Source organism: Peromyscus maniculatus, chromosome X, assembly GCF_049852395.1.
Source record: "Peromyscus maniculatus bairdii isolate BWxNUB_F1_BW_parent chromosome X, HU_Pman_BW_mat_3.1, whole genome shotgun sequence".
NCBI classification, from domain to species: Eukaryota; Metazoa; Chordata; class Mammalia; order Rodentia; family Cricetidae; genus Peromyscus; species Peromyscus maniculatus.
Window position 1 is genome coordinate 2357876 of NC_134875.1, and position 19504 is coordinate 2377379.

General features: G+C 50.8%; 1 protein-coding gene across 2 annotated transcripts; it reads right to left on the reverse strand.

The window, feature by feature from the left end:
* Positions 1-243: 243 nt before the first annotated feature.
* Positions 244-9215, reverse strand: Dusp9 (dual specificity phosphatase 9). 2 transcript variants are annotated; one of them, XM_015986143.3, is made up of 4 exons: positions 9034-9215; positions 2956-3371; positions 1976-2431; positions 244-1688 (listed from the first exon to the last, which is right to left on the reverse strand). In XM_015986143.3, the coding sequence occupies exons 2-4, from the start codon at positions 3326-3328 to the stop codon at positions 1363-1365; spliced, it is 1155 nt and encodes a 384-aa protein (XP_015841629.1). In that variant the 5' UTR covers positions 3329-3371; positions 9034-9215; the 3' UTR covers positions 244-1362. The 2 variants fall into 2 exon arrangements, with proteins under 2 accessions (XP_015841629.1, XP_006992543.1); XM_006992481.4 differs by lacking the exon at positions 9034-9215 and adding an exon at positions 3910-4137.
* Positions 9216-19504: the final 10289 nt, after the last annotated feature.

The following is a 19504-nucleotide window of genomic DNA, read 5'->3' on the forward strand; positions in this document are numbered from 1 at the left end:
TCTAATTGTGGGACTGGCCCACACATTGTATCTCATTCCCCTCCAAACATGCAGCTTCTTCATATTTGGTTTATTGTACTCCACTCCCTGAAGTGTGTGCTGGAATAGGAGTTCAAATGGGTTTGAGTGACCAGGTAGCCAACAGGCAGTGTACACAGATGGGAAATGATGAATGGGTGAAGGGCACATTTCCCTTTCCTCTCCCTCCCTTCCCCAAGGAGCCCAAGAAACAGCACTGTTCAGTATCTTAAATAAACTGTTTATTCAGGAGGAACAATTAAAGAAAGTAATTATGAAGAAGTGGATTACAAAAACAAATAAGCACAACCTTCTCCAGGTTCAAAGACAAGATGGTCCTGCTGCCACAGGTACTGCCAGCCCTAGGCTGAATGTGTGAGTAGGCTAGTGTGCATGTGTGAACACTCACACACATACATACACACTGTTTACAAAGGGGTGTGGACTGCAATGAATGACCATGTGTGTATCTGCAGCTTAGCCCTTTCCCTGCCCCCCAAACCAACACTGGCTGTGTGAGACACACAGCAGCAAAATTGAGGCCTTCATCCTTCTCTCCCTCCCCCTCAGCTCTCACTCTGAGACCCCATCTCCTCCGGTGGCAGTTTGACCACCCTCAGTCACAAAGAGTCTCAGTGATCCTGTCAAGACATCTGGGGGAGGAGGAAAGAAACAGTCAGGGCACCAGATGTGTGGCTGGGATTCTGCCTATTGGCTCCCAGGCCCATGCCCTCCCATGAGACACTGCCCAGCAAAAAGCCACCCAGAGAGGCTGTCCCTGTGGATGCCGAGAGCAGCCATTGCGTCTCCGGGTCCACACCTTGGAGCCCCAAGAGGTCTAAGTCCTAGTCAGAGAGGCAGGAAGGAGAGTACACCAGTGAAAGTTGTAAGGCCTTTTAACACAGGTGGCCATTTGGGGACAGGGAAGGAACTATGAGCAGATCCCTGTGGCAAAGTGTGATATACTCTTCCTGAAGAGGAAACAGCAAGAAGGGACAGAGCCCAGGCAGCAGGCAGCAATCTGGAATGATCTCTTGGATAGGAAGCCCCACTCCCACCCCGAAAGAATAAAGTAACAGTCGCAGAAGAGGCAGGTTCTGGAGCATGGTCCTGCCCTAAAGCGGTGTGGGTCAGGCCTGTAGGCACAGGCCCACCCATAGGCACGTGTAATAGAATACGGGGTAGGGCAGGTCTGTTCTGTTCCTGCCTTGCTCCATCATCCCCAAGTGAGGTATTGAGCTTCCCCTCCCCCTCCCTTTCCCCCTCCCCCGCTTATGGCTGCATCCCATCCCTGCTAATACATGGGGTCATGGGTAGGGACCAGCCCAGCTGCCCCACATGGTTTTATGTGGGGTCCAGCTCAAAGACCCCATCGCTGGTAGGAGTAGTAAAGAAAGAAGGTGGGTCTGAGACAGTGGACTCTGGTCCCCCACTGCCCTGCCCCCCAGAGCGCCTCTCCTCCAGGCGCAGGCTGCGCTCGAAGTCTAGCAGCTGCCCCATGAAGTTGAAGTTGGGCGAGATGTTAGACTTCTTCCGCTTGACCAAGTCGTAGGCATCGTTGAGTGAGAGGTGGAGCTTCTGCATGAGGTAGGCCACGGTGACGGTGACAGAGCGGCTGACTCCTGCCAGGCAATGGACGAGCACCCCACAGTTCTGGGACAAGGCCTCATCTAGGTAAAGCAGTACAGAAACGTCCCCCAGTCAAAGGTCAGCGTGAGTGAGGCCAAATCCAAGTGAATTTTGGGGGGCACTATCGCAGTCTCCCCACCCCACTTTGCCCATATCTGGGAGGTTTCACTGGCAGCTGACCTTAGCTCTCCCCCCAGCTCCCCAAGTGTCTTGTGGGCTCTGGGAATGGTAGCTAAGCTGGGCAAGAGTTCCCTTACAGGAGAGGGTAAGGAGCAGCCTGGTGGGTGAGTCAGCTGGAGAGAAGACAGGGAGGATAGGGAGGACTCACCAATGAATGCAATGGCCTCCGGAAAGAACTGGGACAGGTTCTGGCTCCAGTGGTCCGAGATGGGGATCTGCTTGTAGTGGAAGTCACCATTCTTCTCAAAAAGGTTAGGGAGATTGGGGGTGACATTGAGGATATAGCGGATGCCAAGCTTAGCCAGGCTCTCCAAGTTGGCTGAATCTCGGGCACTGCCTAGGTAGAGATTGGGCAGGATCTGGACTGGGAAGGGTGGTAGCAGCCCAGTTGGAGGGGACGTGGTGCTCTCCGAATCTAGGCCATAGCTCATGGAGTCGCGGTCAGCCTCAGACTCTGCATCGGAGACATCAGAGCCCAAGCATAGGCTACCTAGCCCCACCACAGGCACTGAGCTAGGCACTGGGGCCAGGCTTGAGCCAGCATGACCACTGAAGCTGGTTTCACAAAGGTGAGGACACTCGGCCTGGAATTTGCTGAAACCACCTGTCAGGAAAGAAGCAGGGGGGGGGGGGTTGCTTTTATAGCCACCTGGGCAGCCAAGAATCCCTGGCTGGGGCTAGGCAGCTGGCCCTACGCAACCCAGGTGGCTTGCAGATATTGCCAAAGGGAATACACAAGCCAGCAGTTTCATCTATCCTGGAGCGCCACTTGTGCTGTGGACACGCATCCATCCTCACTCAGCACTTGTGGCTGTTTCTCTGGATGGTAAGTGCCACTGCAGCTGCGTGTTCTAGAGAATCCTGTGAACCAATTCTCCCCATTTCCCAGACTTATAAATGGGCTTGGAGGGATGAAGGACTTGCCCAAGGTCATGATCAGGTCTGCCTTCCCAAAAGCTGTCTGGCAGGTTATTAGGGGGGAGTCTTACCTACATTTAGACAAAATAAGATGGAGTTTGCCCAAGGATAAAGTAACTACGAAATCCCCTTGGAAGGCAGGACCTTCTCCCGACCTGAGGTAACTACAGGCGGCCTGTGCCCTCCCTCAGCCCACTGCCCCTCACCTACCCTGTAGGTAGTAGGCCAGGTAGCCTTCCTCTCGCAGCTTCTGGAGCAGAACGCCCAGCACCGAGTCAGCCTCCCACTCTTGGGCTTCGGCCTCTGCCTCTTCAGGGCGGCATCGGCTACTACCCTGGTCGTACAGAAGCACAGGAGCGGGTGGGGGAGGCTGCAGCGGTGGCCCAGGCAAGAGCGAGCGCACCGACAGGCTCCCTCTCCGGAGGCGGCGCAGCATTAGGGCGGGCAGGGCCACGCTCAACGCCCCGCAGATGCGCGCTGACTCGTACAGCTCCCGGCTGCGGCAGTCCAGCAGTAGAAGCTGTGGCCGCGGGGGCGACAGCTCCTGGCGCAGCCACAGGCATGAACGACCCAGACTCTCCATGGGTGCGCAGTGTTCTGCACTTCTGCACGTCTGGCAGCGGGTGCTGTTGAGAGACGTAGGGCACGGAGTGAGGGCAGGTTTATCTCTACTCAGGCAGTGTGGACCAGGCTACTGAGACGGGAAGTCAGCCCCTGTCCTGAGGGCAGGCGCCCAGTGTCCCTGCAGGAACATTCCTCCACCGCCTGATTCTCTCTTTGCGCTCCACCCACAGTGAGGAAACCAAGGAAGGCGCCCGAGGAAAATCACCCGAGGCCGCCGCCACTGGGGTGCTGCTCCCTGCCTCTCTTTGAAAGCTGGGTGTCTAGCGGCCTCTTGAAAGAAGGCTTTTTCTGAGGTTCTAGGAGGACTAAAGCTAGCTCCTTCACACCCCTTTTATGACTTTCTCACTTGCCGCGATCTCCATCACTCCCCAAGTTCGACTTTGGATGTGTGGAGAAATTGGGTTCAAGGCCTGGATCGCCTCTATGTCCAGAAAGAACCAGAGAACAAGAGGGTCACCGAGGTGATGGGCCTAGGCGAGTCCTGTAAGAGCTGACTCGGCCCCACTCCTCCCCACCCCAGGAGAGAACAAAAGGAGAGACCTGGAGCGAGATCCAGAGGCAGGCGGCCGCGCGTGGACGTCCTGGCCACAGCTAGTGCCACGGCAGGGCGCAGGTATCGTCCTGGAGAGGGAGTCCCCAGGCTCGGGAGTTCGGAGAGGGCGGGGTGGCGGAGCAGGCTCGCACGTGGAAGCCAAGCCTCGCGCCACTCGTGCGCTAGCCGCTTCCTGGCAGCCGGATCCAGCTTCCACCTTGGAAGCCTCAGCCTTCGGACCAACTTAGTAGCAGCTCGGAGGGGCGGGGTGGGGCGGGGCAGTGGGGCGGCGGGGCGGGCTCAGGGACCAGGCCAGCCAACCAGTGCGAGCGAAGAGCCGGGTAGGAGTTGCCAGCAGCAGGCTGAGCTAGGGCTTCCACCCAGGCGGGAAGGGGTCGGGGCAGAGGCCAAGGGCAGGTCGGGGGCCCAGCAGGGGACCAGTTGCTGTTGCCCCTGCTCGGCGCCAGTCTGGTCCCTGGAGGCAGGAAGAGGGGTGGGGACAAAAGCCCAGGGCCCCAGAACCAGAAACTGCCTCAAATAACTCACTTAATAACCCTGAACTATCAGCCCTTGTTTGGAACTAGATGGCTCCCATCTGTATAATGGGCTAATCAGAGCCATCCAATTTGGGCTACTGTGAAATGCCACTGAAATACTGAAGGCACAAGGCAGCTCCTGGGTTCCCTATTCCCATCTGGGCTTCATTTGTACAGGCCTGGCTAAAGGTACCCAGGAATTCTGAGCATCCAACTCTAAACTGGTGCACGGTGCTCTTAACACATGATGAATTCTAAAAGCCATCCCTGGCTCCTCCTCGTGGCCTTCTTCCCATAAACCCCTGGATGGATCCATATGGAGGTAAGTCATTTTACTGCAATACATCACCATCCCCATGCTCCCTCTGTCTTTTGCACAGGCCATGGCTACAAAAGTCACTGTCCCAGTTTCTAAAACTTCAGCTTGTTCTCCACCCTGCCCCATGCCAGAGCACCATTCAGTCCACAAAAGCTGGTGGCTTCCAACCAGCCCACCAGACAGGGGATGAACAGTAAAGACACACAGAGGACTCCTTTCCTGGGTCTTCCAGTCCAGCAGGACACACCAACAATACGCAAAGACACTGAACGAAATATCCAGCTATCTGGGTGATAAGTGCTGACAATGAAAGGAGAGGTAGGGGGAGGCTTCTAAAAAAGCCCCATCTGGCCATGTGTTCTTTCTCTGCTAAAAGCCCAAGAAAAGCAAATAACAGTGTTAAAGGAAAGCACACAACAGATAAGATAAAGCTCGCACAAAATAATCAAAGGGTTAAGACCCCGTAGATAAATGAGTAAGGAACTCAAGGACTGCATACTCTGCCTGAAGGAAGGAATGCGATGGGGTAAGAATATTTGGGGAAAGGTTGAAGCTCAGGCATGGAAGGAAAGCCAATTCAAAAAAAACAAGGAAATGCTTCCCAGTTACTACATTAGTAGAATGTTCTCAAAATGAGAACACCCAGTGTTAGCAAGGCTGCTGTGAAACAAGTGTGCTGTTCTCATCCTAGGGGGGATTTTGTTTTGGTAGCACCCTTTTAGAAACGAGTGTAACAAATATACAACAAGAACCAGACAAGAGCAGCGCCCATGCCTTTAGTCCCAGCACTCAGGAGACAGAAGCAAGGGGATTTCTGTGAGTTCAAGGCCAGCCTGGTCTACAGAGCAAGTTCCAGAACAGCCAGGGCTACACAGAAAAACCCTGTATGGAAAAACAAGAAGAAGAAGGAGGAGGAGGAGGAGGAGGAGGGGAAGGAACCAGACAAGAAAGCTGGGACGGGGTTGTGTTGCACACCTCTATCTCACCACTCAGGAGACAGAGATGCTTGAATCTCTGTGAGTTTGAGGACAGCCTGGTCTACAGAGCTAGTTCCAGGCTCTACTCAGAGAAACCCTGTCTCAAACTGCCTCTCAGAAAACAAAACAATAACAACAAAAAGCAATGAAAACTCCAAACAACAACAACAACAAAATAGAATCAGACAAGAAAAACCCACAGTTATGAGTTACTTCTGGGGCTTCAGCTTAAGGAATTAGACAATAAAGCAGACTGGTACACACAGAATTGGTACTGCAAAGCATTTTTCTCAGGAGTGAAAAATGGAAAGTCTCCTGAAAGAGCAACATTTAGCACCACTGCAGACCATCTATGCCTACTGAAAAGACTCTTCTCATGAGCCAGAGTCAAGATGAGATACTGTGTGAAGTGATGCTGGGGAAGAAGACAGCCATATATACTAAGGCTACCTCAGAGGGTGCTCCAGTTTTTCTCCTGTCTCCATCACTGTAGTGGACCACCAGTGAGCTCAGGTTACTGAGCTCCCACCTCACCATGTCTCTGCTTCCAATGTTGATATTCAAGGGTTCTGGGCAAATGGGGCTCTGTGGACACAGCCCAACTAAGGTCTCCTCTGTTGGCTGCTCACGTCTCAGCCCCTCTACCCTATTTGTCTTATGGGCAAGCCTGAAGGCTTCCTTCTCTATCTCCCAGTGGTTCAAAGAGGCAGCACTGTGGCATGGCTCATTTATTTTTTTCTCAACGTTCTACCTTCTCCTCCCTTATGTACTGGTTCCTCAGTATCAGAAGTGAGCATCTGGTGCTGCCTGGCCATGGGTATTCAGACTAGATCTTTCCTCCATAGCCCCACTGTACTTGCAGGTAGACCTTGGGGGTAGGGCAGAGGTTGAAGGCAACACGGAAGTTCTGCAACGTATCACACTTGTGAGTAGGGCTGGCTGGGGCTTGATTATGTTGTGGATGGGGTAGTGGTGGCATGGGGCCATGGATGCAGACCCACCCTCCCAGTCCTGGAGGCTCAGTGTGCTTGGAGGGAGGATCTTCAACCAGAGGAAAATATTGGTACTCTCAGAGGTGTACTCTCTGGAGTAGGCTTTCTGCAAGAAGTGATAGGAACTGTCCTGAGGATGAGCATGGGAGGAAGGCACCCTGCAATGGTGAAGGAAAGGGAATCCTAGGCATCTACAATCACTACAAGCCCTACTCCTGCACACACCTGGAGAGTACTTCCCCTACACCTTGTTCCAGGACCCTGCTGGCAAGGCCCCAACCTTATCGTGAGATACAGAGATGAAGGACACTCAGTCCCCAAAGTCAGTGCTCAGTGCACGACGCCTGCCGCACCCGCAGTGCTAGCAAACAGGACAAATGGGAACCTGTTGCCACCCCCGCACTGCAGGGTTTGGTGCAGCCACCCCCCCACCTCCAGCCCCCACTCAGGTCCCGGCAGTGTCTGCTTGCGCGCTGGCCCCGCCCCTCGCCTGCTTCTCGAAGCCTCCAGGGTTGGGGGAGGCCGCCGCACTGGGGGCCTCATCTGGCTCCCTTAGGCGGGTAGAGTCAGGAGACACTCGCGCGACTTGCCGCAGGGTGAGCACTGAGCCCGCAGCTGCCCTCGCTGGGCGCCCTAGAGCCTCCGACCGGCCGGGCCAACGCCCCCCAGCAGGCCCAGCGCATGCCACGGGCTCTCTCAGGTCCCCCAAGACGCCCAAGATCGGCACTGCCCCCAGCAAAATGCAGGATTCCCACCTGGCCTAGTAGTAGGATTTCAGCTGTCACAGCTGGGTCACATGGCCAGGAGCGCAACTCCCAGAGACAGTGATTCTACCAAATCCAGTGTCTTTTCCAGAAAACCCACTTTCCACTGTGAATGGCTTTATGCTTTTCCTGGTCCGGCTCCTCGCCGGACTGGGAGTTCCTCCAAGGCAGGAACGGGTGTGTGCTTCGTCCCAAGCTGGCCCCAGCCCCCCAGTGAGGGCCTGGGACACGCGCTGGTCGCTCGCAGAAGAAATGCTTGTTAACAAAGAAGGCATGAATGAATGAAACCAATTGTTGCCTGGGGGAGCCCAGGAGGGTGCTGCTCATGCCTTTTCCTTCTACCGAGCACACACTCCTCCCAGACACGCACAAGCACACGTGCACACACAGCACTCCTCATAGCATACACGCAGTCTGGGACACAAAAAGTGCATGCAGACTTCAATCCTTAAGGAAGCAACCCACTATACGCAGGACCCTTTTGGTCCCAGAGCCTCCTCCATTTCAGTGCCTGCCTCTCCTGTCCTTTCACCCCCACTCTTGCCCCCCGCAGCCCCTTGCCTCCACATCTAAGTACTATACCTTGGGCCTCAATTGCCTTCTTTATCTCTTAGAGAAGAAGAGGTCAAGTCAGTCCCTGGGGAATCTCAAGGTCTTTTAAGGAGGAATCTGGAGGGGTGTCCCAAGCTAGTGAGCCACTGCCTGGCAGGGATGTCACCAAATGCTGCAGCCTTTAGAGTCTGTGTGCCAGGTGTTGGGGGTGGTGGTGGGAGGAACTCAGAGACATGTAGGGGGTGTTCAGGGCTATTTGCGACGGGGGCAGGGCAGGATGCTGAAGATCTAGCAATCTAGCAGGTGTTCCTGTATGTTAGGGTGGTGGGGATGCTGTAGGTGTCTGCCTGGGGAATAGGGAGTATCGGCTGCTGGAGTGTGCATTTGTGTTATAGTGTGTGGATAACAGTGTCTCTGGACTGTGGGGACACGGGTGGGTGTCTGTAATGGGCATATGGGAAGTTTGTAGGGGCATAGTTGTGTGTGTGTGTGTGTGTGTGTGTGTGTGTGTGTGTGTGTGAGAGAGAGAGAGAGAGAGAGAGAGAGAGAGAGAGAGAGAGAGAGAGAGAGAGAGAGAGAGAGCAAGCGAGAGAGCGAGCGCTATGTTAGTGCAGACATCAGGATGTGTTGGCACTGTGTCAGCACCTGGGTGTACTGGGGCGTGGCAGGGTCTGGGATGGTGTTGGTATGAGTTGGGGATAGTGGTGAGTAGTGAGGCAGGGGGCTGCTGGTATGTACAGTACAGGAACCTGTGCTCTCACGACTGTGCAGCCGGTGGAAATGGCAGGGTACATGGAAGGTGCGCGGGCAGGGTGGCAGGGGTGTGTAGTGATAGGACCTAATGGGTCTTGTAGATTCTTGTTCCCCAGCATGCCTCGGGGCCTTTGGGATATGTTTGGCAGGACTTTGGGGGTCCAAGGTAGAGGAACGCACTTGGGGATAGGCAGCCAGGAGGTGTGGGGGTGGGGTGGGGCTCCGCGTGTTCTGCTCACCTCTGCTAGCCTCAGATTGATCCCTGGCTCTGTGCGTCGTGGCCAGGAAGTTTCCGTAGCTCGGCAGTGAGAAGCGCTGCTGCCACCAGCAAATGCCACCAGACCTCCGGGCTGCGGCCTCTCCTAGAGCTTAGGGGCCGCCGCCGCTACCACCGCTGCGGAGGGAAACTCCAAATCCCTCCTCCACTACCGCCTCTGCGCCGCCGCCTCCTCCCCCTCCTGTGGCGGTCTTCTCCGCCCCCTGCCCAGGAGGGGCAATGTCGCCAGCGGCGCGCTGGGAAGGATTGGGGAGGGGCCGAGGCCTGCCCAGCTTCTCTCTGTCTCCCACAACCCACCCGCCTTCCACCCACCTGCAAGCCCCTGCCCTCCTGGATTTCTGTTTGATTGGTGCGCCCTGTAGTCCCATGTACCCCCAAAGCACTGTTGCTTATTCCGTTATCCCGAGCTTGAGCCCCAGAGTATGAGGGGAGGTTTGACTTCATTTGTGTTTGGGCTGGGTAGCAGTTGTATAGTAGTCTACATTGGTGTACCTGCTTCCTGCTGAAGTGAAGGGGCCTATCGGGGACAGGGCATATGACTTGGCCTCCAGGGCCACCTCCCGTCCGCACAACAGAGGATGTAAGGTCTGATGGACAGTGCTGCAAGTCCCCCATCACTGTCTGTCTCATTCTCATGAGTTAGATTTTGTTTAATAGGAATAAGATATGAACCTCAGTGCCTGGTAAGGGTGGAGCTAGGACACTGAAGGAGGGGCTGGGAGCCTGTGGGTCCCATTTACTTTCCTTTATATCACAGGTCCCAAGCATTCCCACCCAGTACTTTATATTATCCTCACATCAGTTCTGTGGAAGTCAAGGGAACCTGTTCCCATGCTACAGCTAGGTCAACTGAGGCAATGGTTGGAAAGGGGTCAAGGTACTGAGTCAGAAGTCTAGAGTCTCAGGTGAACAGTTATATAGGATACCAGCTGGTTCTAGGTGTCAATTCTAGCTTTGAGGGAGAAGGACTCAGAGGAAGGGGCCTGTTCTTTCCAGGGCTCCCAAGTGAGTCATGGGTGATCTGGGGCTCAGGAAATTTTACACTGGGGAGATGCTGAGAACCAGTCTTTGGTCAGGCACTGCCAAGGGCTGGCTTCTTTGCTTGTGAGGAGCAGGATCCAGTGAGGCCAGGCAGGCTGGTATGCCAGCAGCAGCTCCATGGATGGGGGGCAGCCAAGGGAGGCCTGGCTGCTGGGCTGTCGGCTTGTGTCTGCAGCAGTGCGGATTCCCCTGAGTCATTTACCCTGCAGAAAAAGGAAGGTGACAGCTTGGCCTCCAGTAACCAAGTCTCTGTCCTCTCTCTGGGATTTTGTTTCTCGGTCTGTACGTTTGGGAAGGGAAGCAATATCCTGTAATCTCCAGGTGAGTTTTACAGCAATATTAGACACTGATGTGTGAGCCAGGGCAGACTGTGGATTCTGCAGCCTGGCACAATCACCATGCTCTTGGGTCCTGGATGTCCCTCTTCACCTCAGCTTCAGCAAAAGGTCATCCTCTTCTAGGCAGAGGCCAGCATTATCAACCTCTCCTTGCTAGAAATGGGCACCAGACTGGCTGTCAGCTTGCTCTCTAGACTCACTCGACTCTGGGCTCTTGCCTTTCAGCACTAGCCAATGGGTTCAGGACTGGATCTTGCAACTGCTGAAATGGCGGGGCACACAGGCCAGCCTTTGGCTCCTCCCTTCTTCTGGACCCAGTCTCTTTGGCAGTCCCAATTGTGCCTTATTCTAAGGTTATGGGACCTTTTATGGGGGTGGGGGTGGGGTGGGGTTTAAGACAGGGTTTCTCTGTGAAACAGCCCTGGCTGTCCTGGAACTCACTATGTAGACCAGGTGGGACCTTTCTTTAGAAACTAAAAGAACACACCTTTGATCCCAGCACTTGGGACACAGAGGCAGGCAGATCTCTGTGAGTTTGAGGCCAGCCTAGTCTACAGAGCAAGTTCCAGGACAGTCAGGGCTACACAGACTAACCCTATCTCAACATAAAACAAAACAAAAACAAAAAGCAACCCCTCCTAAAGCAAAAAAAAAAAAAAAACAAAAAAAAAAAACAACAAAAAAAAACAGTAAGAAGCTGAAAGCTGTGCTCTCACCATAAGGGACTCTTCTCTTTTGTCTGTCAACACAGAAAAATACACAGGGGCAAGAAAGATGCAGCACTGAGAACACCAACTGTCTTGTCTGTTGATTCCTCTGGTGACCTTCTTCTCTAGCTGTCCCTCTTCCCCAGAACTGCAGAGTCTAGGGCTCCATTGGCTTTTTGTCCCTAGATTCCCAGGCTGGCTGAGCCTCAGATGTGCCTGTCTTGCTCAGTCTGAGACTTTGTCAAGCCCCTGGGATGAGCTGTGGCATATCTTGGGGCAGAGTCTGGGTTTCAGGGACCAGAAATGACCTTCTAAGCAAAGATTCAATGCTGGCTGAACTAAGTGGCTTCCAGGAGGAAGACATGGGTGAGGCCTCCCACTTTGTCCTGATTCTCTAGCCCGATTGCCTTTTTAAGTGTTACTGCTTTCTACCTTGAAGCTCAGAAATGTCAGGAGGAGTCTCCTTATGTGTAGGAAGTCATCCTCCACAGGCCCTTTGGGTAATGAGCAGCTCAGGGGACTGTGTGAAGGTCTCATTCAAGTCATGCTGACCATGAGGACAAGCAGTGACATTGGCTGATCGTGACAGGGTGCTCATGCTTTCATTTAGTGCTCCTAGATGCTCTTGAAGCACAGAAAGAAGTGATGGAGTTAGTTCTATTACTTTCAATCAAGGAGCCAAAGCCAAATTGACAGGCTCCATCAGTTGAGTCTCAGCCTATAAAGTGGGAAGTGACCTCTGAACTTGGGGACTAGGGTCACTCTTTCCCAGACTTGGACCTGAGTGGCCTGAGGACACAGTGCATCCAGCAAGGGCCCATCCAGCCACCAGGGCAGAGAAGAAGTCATCTCCCTCTGCTCCTGGCTACAAAGAACTGGGACTGCAATTTAGATGGACAAAATGCTGAACAGGAAAGAGAGTGGGGCCATCGCACCAGGCAGAGGCCCAGGCTGAGGCTGTTGGTGAACCTATCCTGGCACCCTCACTACCCCTCCTTACTTTCTTTCCTGTTGAGGACTGCCTGCTACAAGGAAGGCTCACGATATTTCTGCCAACTCTGTGGGAACCTACATTTAGTGAGCAGCTATTCCCCCCCAGTACCTACTTCCCACATTGGTAACTGATTGGCATCCTGAGAGAGCCCTGCAAGGAGAATGCTGATGCCATACCACGTGTGCTTGTCCTGGAGCTAGGCCCCGAGCAGTGAGAAAATGGGGAGAGCAATGGGCTAAGGCAGGGGACAGTGAAGACTCAGAAAGGCAAGTGTTGACTAGCCCCTGCCTGAGAAATGCTGAGGGTGAGGCTGCCAACCAAAGCTCTTTGCTCTGGGCCAGGCCTTCCCAGTGAGGAGCCACGATGTTACTAAGTTCCTTCCCTCCTGCACACATCTCCCCAGAGTCCAGGCCAGGTAGCATTACCTACATTTCTTTCTGTTACTTGTCCCCTGTGGTCAGACTGCTGGGTGGGGGAGGTACTCCTCCCCTCTCCTTTGTTGCTGGGGTTGACCCTGGTGACATGGTTTGGCCTTATTTTTCCCTCTCTCCATGCTACACTCTATCCCTGAGGTAGATAGCTCTGATAAGGGATGGACAGGAGGGACAGGGAGTGGGGAGGGCTGGATTTCACAAAGCATTGCAACAGTTTGCCTTCTGGACATCTGGTGTTCAGACTCAGAGGCATAGGACCCTTTGCTTGTCTTAGGTCAGCCTCTTTATTTATGCCCTCCAACCCATCAGCACAGGCCTCCTCCTTTGTCAGGACACCCTGCTATCTTCCTGTCAATGTGCCCACATACCGTCTTTCCTCCCTTACCAAGTCCTCTGAATGCTGCCTCACTCTGGTTCCCAGCAGTCCTGGGGCTTGGATGTAATTGCTCCCCAGCCACTGTGTCCAGGGCCACACATCCTCCTACCTGCTGAGATGCCCACAACCTAGCTCTTTGGGCAGGGCCATGTCAGCTGCACTTGCACTGATACTCAGCTGCAGTGATGCTCCCTCCTAGCTTCCTACCTTTCCCTGCCTTCCCCAGCTGGCCAGGTTTCTGGCTTGCTTTGCCTCCTCCTGGCCAATTGCCCCAGGTCTCTTTCTCAGGCATTCCATGCCTTCTCATGTCCTCATTGGATGATCTCAGCTTCTTTCCTTGGTCACAACTGTGACATCAGTGTCTCTGAGTATCTTGTCCATAGCTCTTACTGCCAGCTGGCTATTGCCACCTAGAAGCCCATAGCACTTCAGATGTTCGTCAAAAATTGAGTTCATGTTTATTCCTTCCCACCTCTAGCCTGATGTCTCTTTCCATGGCCTTCACATACTCTTTTAGACATTCAAGTTCTATACACATATCCCTTTGGCTCTGTCAACTCCTGCCCCTCCTGGTCTCCACTGTTCTGTTGTCAGCATTGCTTCTTCCCAGCCCCCATTCACATCTCAAAGCCAGAGGGATTGTCTTAAGACAGATACTAAGCTACTCCTCCCTTTAGGGCCCCTTAATGGTCCCTTGTGGCCTTGAGAACAAAGTCCAGCTTGCAGGTCCTACGTGACCTGGCTCTTGTGCCCCTCTGGCCTCCCCTCTCCCACTTCCTCCCTGCTCACATTCCAGTCCTAGCTCTTTATTTGCAGTTTCCAGAATACACTGGGATACTCAGTGTCCCTCTGCTTTATTCTAAATAAGGTCACATTCTGAAGCTCCAGGTGGACTCATGTTTTGTAAGGCCACTATTTAGCTTAGGTAATTCCTCTCCCTGACCCTCAAATTCACATCAACAGCATGTAGAAAACATTATTCCACTCCATCCCTTCTATAATTGCTCTGTCTGCCCTCATGCAGTCAGCCTTCTGCCAGGAAAGGGTATACTTTTTTTTATACCCTAGCCTCATCAACCTGGGAAAGGGCCATCACTGTCTCTAGTACCTTGTCCCAGCATGGATCATGGAAGGGCTCTAACAAGGTGAGTAGAGCCAGGAATGAAGAGAGTTGGAAGCCTGAGACCTCTGCTCTACACTTAGGCTGTGTGCAGCTGGACAGGGTAGTGAACACCTGGTTTCGGGCAGGCTCTGGGATCTGGGACCATAAGCTGTTGCTTTGCATCCCACTACCATTCCTGGAAAAGGTAGTTACACACTGTACCCTAGGATTAGTTCTGAACTAGGCTGCCAGGGTATGGAGAGGCCCAAGAATGGGGCCTACCTCCAGGGGACCTCTGCCCATAAGTGGGACTCCCAGCACAGTCCCAGTCCTAGGACAGCTGGCTTCAATAGCTGTTGTCATTTGCCTGAGGCTACCAACTCTGCCCATGCAGTCAATAGGCACCTTGTTGCTTGCCTTATTCACTCTTGTGGCCTCATTCTGCCTCCAGGCAAGGATTCCTACCCTGCAAGTTCCATCCTGCCCTGTTCCATCCTGTCCTGTGTCCCATCAGCCCCCTCCTCCAGGCCCTGATAGTTGCCTTCAAATCCCTGTCTCCTGTTCCAGAGCCTGAAGGCGCTGCCTTGCGTCCTGGAGGCTCCAGCTTCTTTGCTCCCCTCAGGCTCCTTTCCCACTGTCCACCCCCTGCCATAACCCTTGCTGGTCTCAGCAGGGTTTTTGAAACAATTTTTTTTTAAAACAATTTGTTTTTTGAAACAGTTTTTGTTTCTGGCATTTTCCTTCCCAGAAAATATCTAATACTTTCAGACATGCTTCAATCATCTCAGGCCAGCCCCAGCTTCTTTCTCCCTGGTGTTTTCACCTTCCACCCCTTCAGCTGGTGCCGGTATCTCTTCAAGGCCTCAGGCCACTTCAGGTGGCTGGGACTATCTTAAAGAGAGGCAAGTGTGTGCTTGTCAAGGCTTTGCTGGCCATAGGCCTCCCCTTCCTTCTTCAGCTGGCCAACTCCCAGGTACAGTAGGAGGAGGACAAGCTGCCATGTTATCACACTGGTGGTCCCTGGGACACCTCTACCACATGTTCCATGACCAGTTAGCTGCAGACCTCTCTACTGAGGAAACCATAGTGAGTGGTTGTCAGGGAATAGGGAAGGCATCTCTGTGAGGTATAGGTCATCTTGGTGGTTGCACAGAATCCCACCAGACAGAGGCACAAATATGCACCAAGAGCTGTGGTCCCTAGGAAATATGGGGTAGGATACTGTGACAAGGCTGGCCTGTCTAGTGTTCTGGGCTTGCCGTATTTTACTGAAGAACAGGGGACAATACCAGGTGGTGGTGGCACACGCCTTTAATCCCAGCACTCGGGAGGCAGAGCAGGTAGATCTCTGTGAGTTCAAGGCCAGCCTGGTCTACAGAGTGAGATTCAGGACAGCCAGGGCTACACAGTGAAACTCTTGTCTAGAAAAAAAAAAAAAACAGAAAAAAAAGAACAGGGCACAAGGCTGACACATAGACCTACAGCCAGAGAGTGACAACATGACCACACATGTCTGTGCACAGGCCTTCCCAGGGACAATGTACCTCCTGTCCCACTGAGGCAAACTGGCAAGGAGGCTGCCAGATTGAGAACACTGAGGCTGTGGGAGAGGGAAGTTGGGGCTAGGTGAAGATACTTGAGGGGATCTGACAGAACTGTTGGGGTGCATTTTGGGGAAGAATAAGTCAGAAACAAGAAGACTGGGACAGAGTGTCAGGAAGCTGGGAGTGAACAGTGACAAGTAGGTAAGGGGGAGTGGGCAAAGAGGTTAAACTGACAATAGGTGGTAACAATAGCAGCGAGAGACCCAAATTCTATAGTATAACAGCCATAGAGAGCTTATCACGGGTTGTATTTCATATGCCGAAGTCCTGGCTCCCAGTACCTGGGAATGTGACTTTATTTGGAGATCAGCTCTTTGCAGATAAAGTCAGCAGGATGAGGTCAGACTGGAGGGAGGTGGGCCCCTAATCCATTAAGACCAGTGTTACAAAAGACGGGAATTTGGACACAAACACACAGGAAGATGTGAAGATGGAGGCAAAGATCTACAAGACAAAGCAGACCAAAGGTCACAGGCCAACCAGCAGAATCCAGGCCAAGGCCAGGAACACATCACCCCCTGAGCCTTCAGGGGCAGAAGGTCCTGTCAATACCCACATCTCGGACTTCTGTCCTCTGGACTGGGGGGAAAATAAATAAATGTCTGTTGTTTCAAGGCTCCTTGTGGGTGGTATTTTGCTAACACAGCTCTAGCAAATCATTTCCAAAATGTTTTCTCATATGTAATATCATTTAATTCTAAAGTATCTGTATGAAGTAAGTACTCTCATTTTTTTCCTAGATGAAAACACTGGGATTCAGGACATTTGAGTGACTTTACCAGGGTTATTTAATCAGTCTGAGGTACATTAAGAACTGAGTTCAACTCTTGGTACTTTATTGTAGATCTAGTGAAACTTTAGAACTCTAAACACCTGAAGATTCCTGATATGTTCTGATTTTATTTCTCGATTCAAAAATTTATTGTGAATGTATGTATGTGGGACTGTACATTCTATAATATGTGTGCAAGTCAGATGATAATTTTTGGAATTCAGTTTTCTCTTTCCATCCATGTAGGTCCCAGAGATCAAACTAAGGTCATTAGGCTTGGCATCACTTTTACCTGCTGAGACATCTCCCTGGCCCCAATTAAAAAAATAATGCCTTTATTAATTCCTTGAAAATTTCATACAATGTATTTTAATCATATTCACCCAATTCCCCAACTCTTCTCAGACCCACTCTGTCCTCTCTACTTCATGTTCTCTCTCTTTTCTAAAAAAAAAAGCAAACAAACAAAAAATTAATCCAATTTGTGTTATTCAAATACTCTTGGCTGTGGGCCCCTAAATTTTAAAATTAATTTTTAGCATAAAGATAATGACATTTTTTTATACATATATCTGAGCAATTTGCTTTTATACACTAAAATAATTATTCTTTTTTAAAATGTATATGCTGTGTGCCTGTGTGAATTTTTGTGCACCATGTTCATGCAGGTGCCCTTGGAGACCAGAGGGCATTAGATTCCCTGGGTACTAGAGTTTTTTTCTTTTTCTTTTTCTTTTTCTTTTTCTTTTTCTTTTTCTTTTTTTCTTTCTCTTTCTTTCTTTCTTTCTTTCTTTCTTTCTTTCTTTCTTTCTTTCTTTCTTTCTTTCTTTCTTTCTCTCTCTCTCTCTCTCTCTCTCTCTCTCTCTCTCTCTCTTTCTTTCTTTCTTTCTTTCTTTCTTTCTCTCTTTCTTTCTTTCTTTCTTTTTGGTTGTTTTTTCCAGACAGGGATTCTCAGTGAAACAGTCCTGGCTGTCCTGGAACTCACTCTTACTCTGTAGACCAGGCTGGCCTTGAACTCACAGAGGTCCACCTGCCTCTGCCTCCCAAGTGCTGAGATTAAAGGTGTGCACCACCACCGCAGGCTCCTGGAACTAGAGTTTACAGAACATTGTGACCCACCTGATGTGGGTGCTGGGAACTCAACCAGGTTCCTTACAGTGCGCTTGACTGTTGAGCTCTCTCTTCAGCCCTGCAATATACACACTTTCAATTTTCTTTTAAAGTGTTTATTTCTCAAGTTTTAGGTATGACAGATATTGTTAATTGAGTCAAGCACTACTTTCATTACATTCAAATAGTTTTTTCCATGCTATAGCTTTGGTTTCATTCATTTCAGTGTATTAAATTTTTTCTTCCAAAAAGTTTTTTTTTCTTCTTACTTCTTCTTTGTATTAGTCAGGGTTCTCTAGAGGAACAGAATGACTCTGTGTACACACACACACACACACACACACACACACACACACACACACACACACACACACACATATTAGAACGGCTTACAGGTGGTGGTCCAGCTAGTCCAACAATGGCTGTCTACCAATGAAAGATCCAAGAATCCAGCAGTTGCTCAGTCCATGAGGCGAGATGAGATGATCTTCAGTATATGCTGGAACCCTGAAGAAATAGGCTCTAATGCCAGTGAAGGAATGGACTTGCCATCAAAAGTGAAGGCAAGCAGAAAAAGAGAGAGAGAGAGAGTGGGCATCCTTCTTCCATGTCTTTATATAGGCTGCCAGCAGAAGGTGTGGCCCAGATTAAAGGTAAATCTTCCTATGTCAAAATATTCAGATTAAAGGTGGGTATTTCCACTTCAAATGATTTAATTAAGAGAAATCCTTCACAGATGTACCCAGCTGCTTGGGTTTTATTTAATTCCAGCTGTAGTCAAATTGACAACCAAAGAATAGCCATCATGCTCATTGATGCATGGGTTGTTTATTTATGATGCTGGGGATCAAACCCAGGGTTTTGTGCAGGTTAGGCAAGCACTTTATTTTTGAGCCACATCCCCTGTCTAAATAGTAAATTATTTAGAAGTGTGTTTAGATACATTTCTTTTATTGATTTCTAGGTTGTATTGTGATTGGAGAACACACTCTGTATGATTTCAGTTTTTAAAAAGTTTGTTGAAATTTTCCTAGGACATGGTCTATATTGATATGTGTTCCATAGGCACTTGGAAAGAATGGGCATTCTGCTATTGGGTACTATGCTCTATAAATATCTTTTTTTGATTATGCTTGTTGATGGTGTTGTTGAGTTATTTTATATTTCAGCTGATTTTCTGTCTAGTTATTGTTGTAAAAAATTAACCGAGGTTGGGTCTGAGGAGATGTCTCAGCTAGTAAAGTGCTTGCTTCACAATCCTGAGGACCTGAGTTTAATTCTCAGAATCTATTTAAAAAGCTGGACATAGTAGAATGAATTTCTAATTCTAGCACTGGGGAGGCAGAGGCAGGAGGACTCCTGGGACTCACGGGCCAGCTAGCCTTGCCTACTTGTTGAATTCCAGGCTAGTGATATACCCTGTCTTAAAAACCAAGGCACACACACCCAGAACTCGAGAGGCAGAGGCAGGTGGTTCTCTTTGAGTTCAAGGCCAGCCTGGTCTACAAAGCAAGTTCCAGGACAGCCAGAGCTGTTATACAGAGAAATGCTGTCTTGAAAAACCAAAAACAACAATAACAGCAACAAACAACAAAACAAAAAATCAAACAAACACAATAACAACAAAACAAAGCGCACAATTTCCGAGGTACAACTTTGAAAATTGTCCCCTGGCCTCCACTTTTGTGAGTGCATGCACATATGTGATGAATACATGTTCACATGTACATGGATACACACACACACACACACAGAATTTGTCAGAGGCTTTGAAATCTTCATCCACAGTTCTGGATGGATCTGTCCTTTTTGAAAAATATTTTATTTGTGGTGGTATATACCTCTTTTTTTTGAGACAGGGTCTCACTATGTAGTTCTGGCTGTCCTGGAACTCACTATGTAGACCAGGCTGGCTTGAACTCACAGAGATCTGCCTGTCTCAGCTTTCCAAGTGC